The sequence below is a fragment of the Pteropus alecto genome, unplaced genomic scaffold, assembly GCF_000325575.1.
Source record: "Pteropus alecto unplaced genomic scaffold, ASM32557v1 scaffold39, whole genome shotgun sequence".
Classification (NCBI taxonomy): Eukaryota; Metazoa; Chordata; class Mammalia; order Chiroptera; family Pteropodidae; genus Pteropus; species Pteropus alecto.
The window spans coordinates 5,732,624-5,736,691 of NW_006443568.1; the positions used below are offsets into that span (position 1 = coordinate 5,732,624).

Here is a 4,068-nt window from a genome sequence, read left to right on the forward strand (position 1 = left end):
CCAACCGTTAGCAGTTCTTCCATTGACTGGCAGGACGGGGAAGCCAGGACAATGTTTGAGAGATGGGAGGTGCACACCACTAGAATGAGGGGTGATGAGTAGGGTGGAAGAACAGTTCTGTCCCAGGGGATTGGGGTCATATTTCCAAATATATTGAGGTGAGGGGGTCCTTCCTGTTCTTATTCCTTTTCCAGGACTGAGGGAGGAGAAATAGAATTCCATTACAGCTGGAAGGAATGAGGTCAGACTTGCCTAAGAACTTCCCAACAGGAAGGCCATTCATAGGCTGACTGTGTGCACGTGTGTATGTGCAAGCTGGTGTATCTGGATATATTGATAAACATGTGTCCCTGCGAGCATGCCCGTGTGCAGATAGATTTATATGCATACATTGGCATGTGTGGGTCTGTGTGTACATATATGTGCCTATATATATCTGTGTGTGTCATGCTGACATGTGCATGACTGTGTGTGTGTGTGTGTGTGTGTGTGTGTGTGTGTGTGTGTGCATGAGCTGCCTGTCTCAGGGGAGGCTAGATGATGTATGGCTCTGCTGGCTGATTGCTGAGCCCGCATTGATTTATCTGGGTCCATCCATCAGGGTTTAATAAAACTAAAAGATGAGCATCCATCAGCACAGGAGGTTGGCAACAAGGTCCTGAGCCCTGGTGACCTGCTCTCTCTCCCATTGTCCCCATGGGGGATCCTTCCTTGGCATACATACAACCCTGTGATGCCTTCCAGGAGACTCAGCCTAGTTGTCAGCTCCTGACCTTGTGGGTGCCTGGCAGGGCCTCCTGGCTGAGCTGGGTGTAGCTAGCCAGGCACCAGGTGAGTATATACCAATATGGCGTACAGATTGATTAAGTACTGAAATACTTCCAAGTGTGTTGATAAATATCCTCTGTCTCAAGCCATCCTGATTGACCTGGCCTTCTAGGATCCTCTAGACTTCTCCTCAATTCAGCAACTATCCACTGGCATAGCCAGATGCCTCCTGGGCTCTAGGTCCAGCCAACATTCTGTTCTGGCTGATTGGTGTGTGTATCATACTGGTGGTTAAAGATTTTAAATATTACCCCAGCCCAAATCCTAGCCCAATGCCTGTGGTTGGGCCTCTGAGAGGGACTGATGCCTAGATAGACCTCCTGCCACCTCAGTACCAGAGCCTGGGCCCCCTGGGCTGGCTGCTACTTGCCTGTATGTGGAATTGTGCTGTGTGAGCTCAGGAATCCGCCGTCCTGGTTTTTGTGATTTCAGGAGCTGTGGCTGTAGCCGACCTCTTTGGACCAGGATGTGGGCATCTTGGGCTTCTGGCCTGTGGCTGCTTGGTCTCTGGGCTACCTGCAGCCATGGGGCAAATACAGGTGAGATGACACATGAGGTTCAGAGTGCCATAGGCCCGTGACTGGCTCCCTGAGGTGCAGGGGTCCTGTGCACGTATGTGACCATGTGCCTGGGCCATGTGGGCATTTATAGGAGAGTCTGGGGCCTGGGCCCAGGGTGGCCTGAGGTGTTTGCACATATGAGTCGGTGCGAGGTGAGCCGGAGTGTGTGTATTTCTGTCTGTATATTTGTGTCTCTCTCTCTGGGCCTCTCTGTGTTTGCATCTTAAAGTCATTCTGTGCATCTGTACATATTCCTATGTCTCTGTGTGTGAGAGCAACCCCCCCTCCCTAATACATAAACCCATCCTGTGCACAGAGTACTGGTAAGGCCAGTGCGGTGGGGAGGAGCAGGCAGTGAGCTCTCTCTGAAGAAGATAGCTTCATTCTGTAAGAGGCACAGGCCGCTCCAATCCTTTTTTATGGTGGAGAATCCATCCTCCAGCCCATGGGCTCCTCCTCCTCCAAGGCTGGCCTTGGATTTCATATAAAAGGCCCTCCTTGAGGCCCAGACACTAGATGAGACAGTGGGTGCAGCTTTCCAGGGCCCAAAGCCAGAGGAAGTTGACTGGGCAACTTGCCCTGCCTTGTTGGGTGCCCTCTGGGCTCAGTAGCTCAGTCTCTTAGCTGAGCAGAAATAGAACCTCTAGAACCCAAATCCATCCAAAGAAGGCAGAAAAACCAAGGTTCGGATGTGGGAGGGGTCTGCACCCCGGTGCATGTGACTTCCTGCGGGTCATGTGTGTACATATGTGTGCACGTGTGCCTTGCTCTCCTCTCTCTCACCGGGTCCCCTGGGGAATGGAGCAGAGAATTTCAACATCTGTGAGGAATCTGGGCCTATTGCCAAGGGGTGAGTCACCCATTGCTGCTGCCCGATGCTGAAGATGATCTTTCTGGCCAGACCTGGGGGAGGGAGACTCTAGTGGGGTCACCAGGCCTAGAGATCCAGGATTCCTTCTTCCAGCCAGGCAGCCAGGGAGTGCAATGCCCAGCTTCTAGGAGCTGTATTCACCATCTTGCCCCAGCTACCCCATCTGCATTGACGGGAAGGGCTTTTTGATTCTAGCCTCTATCTCTTCTGTTACAGCACTTCTTTCAGCACTTTTGCTCAGTCAGGCCTAGGGAAGAGGCAGGCCCATGCTGTCCACCTGTCCCTTCAGGATTTTGGAGACCTGAATTAAGCAATCCCCTTTTCTAGGAGCCTTTGCCCCCTTGATAGACCCTGTCTGGAGCCCTAAGGCGCTAGTTGTTCCCTTAGGCTTGTGGTTCCCCCAGGCCCTCAGTTTCTTCTCGATGTTTCACGAGGTGGTGGTCTAAGTGAAAGGTCAGTCTGTTGACCCAGACCTGTGTCTGGCCCATTTATCTGCTTTGGGTGCAGGATGGACTCCAGCCCATTGCTGAGAACACTTGTACCAGCTGTAACGCATGCACTTGTATATAACACAAGTGTACGTGAACTTGACATTTCCTTACCCCTGAAATTCTCTTCTGCTCCCCACTTGGGTGTATGTCATGGAGGGAGCACACAGCTTCCCCACTCCATCTGAGTTCTAGGACTACCCAGAGTTGCTTTCATTCTCTCTCTTGCTGGACTGGCCCCTGACTTGGTCTTGGGGGATTTGGGTTCTGGAGGTTCTGGTCCTGCTCTGCTGTGAACTCATTTTGTAGCCTTGGGCCAGGCCTTATTCCTGGGCCTCAGTCTTCCTGTCTGAATACCGAGGTCCTCCTGGCTCCTAGGGTAGCCAGAGTCAGAAGGCAAGGGGTGAAAGCTAGCCTGAGGCATGGCCTGGCTAAAGGTTTAGAGTGGGGACTATGAACTTGCTCTTTCCCAGGATCCCCAAGAGCCCAGCTACGCAGCTACCTCAGCCTAAGCTCATGGAGTATCTCACTGCCGATTTCTCTTTCAGGTGAGCATTGCCCACCTTCACAGCAAGAAGGACTCAAGTTAGAACACAGAAGCGACTTATCGACCAATGTGACCGGTGAGTGCCTGTCTCATTCTGCTGTCCCCACTACACGTCTTTCCTGGATTGGCCTGTACCCCTCCTCACCTGCCCAGCTGAGCTCTTCACCTGGTGTCTCCCCTGAAGGCTTCAACCTCATTCGCCGACTCAACCTCATGAAGACATCTGCCATCAAGAAGATCCGCAACCCCAAGGGGCCTCTCATCCTGCGACTGGGGGCGGCCCCGCTCACCCAGCCCACACGGTAAAGGCCCCAGAGTGACTGTGGGGAGTTGATACTGACCTCAGCCACGCTCCCCAGCAACTCTGGATGTGGAGCTAAGCCCAGCGGCACCTGTGTATCATTTTATCCCACCCCCTGCCAGGAGTTAGCCTGGTCCCCACTCCTGGGGCTTGCAGAGTGGGCAAAGAGGAGGTGCCTGGCAGACTCACTCTCTGTCCCTCCTCTATCTCTGGCTAGCAGTGGTTGGGGACAGGTCTGTATCCTGTGGGTTCCAGGATGGGAGTGGGAACCTGGCAAGAGGCTGCGCGTGCGTGCGTGTGTGCGTGCGTGTGTGCGTGCGTGTGCGCGCGCGCGCGTGCATGCATGCACACAGCCTCACGTATGAAGTCCAGACTCCCACAAGTCCCTGGGTGTTCTGGCTCCTATTTACCTCTCAAGCCTCATCTCCTTACGGGTTTCTCTTTCTTGCTTCTCTAGTCCTGCTGCACCCTGT

The 4,068-nt window shown here is 53.4% G+C and overlaps 1 protein-coding gene across 1 annotated transcript in view; it reads left to right on the forward strand.

Moving 5' to 3' along the window:
* The first annotated feature begins 203 nt into the window (after positions 1-203).
* The window catches only part of COL16A1 (collagen type XVI alpha 1 chain), a 49,077-nt gene continuing 45,212 nt past the window's right edge, over positions 204-4,068 (forward strand). The window contains 4 exon segments of the mRNA XM_025041456.1: positions 204-241; positions 1,261-1,367; positions 3,296-3,370; positions 3,479-3,596. Of these exon segments, the coding sequence (XP_024897224.1) occupies positions 237-241; positions 1,261-1,367; positions 3,296-3,370; positions 3,479-3,596 (305 nt within the window). The 5' untranslated portion in view covers positions 204-236.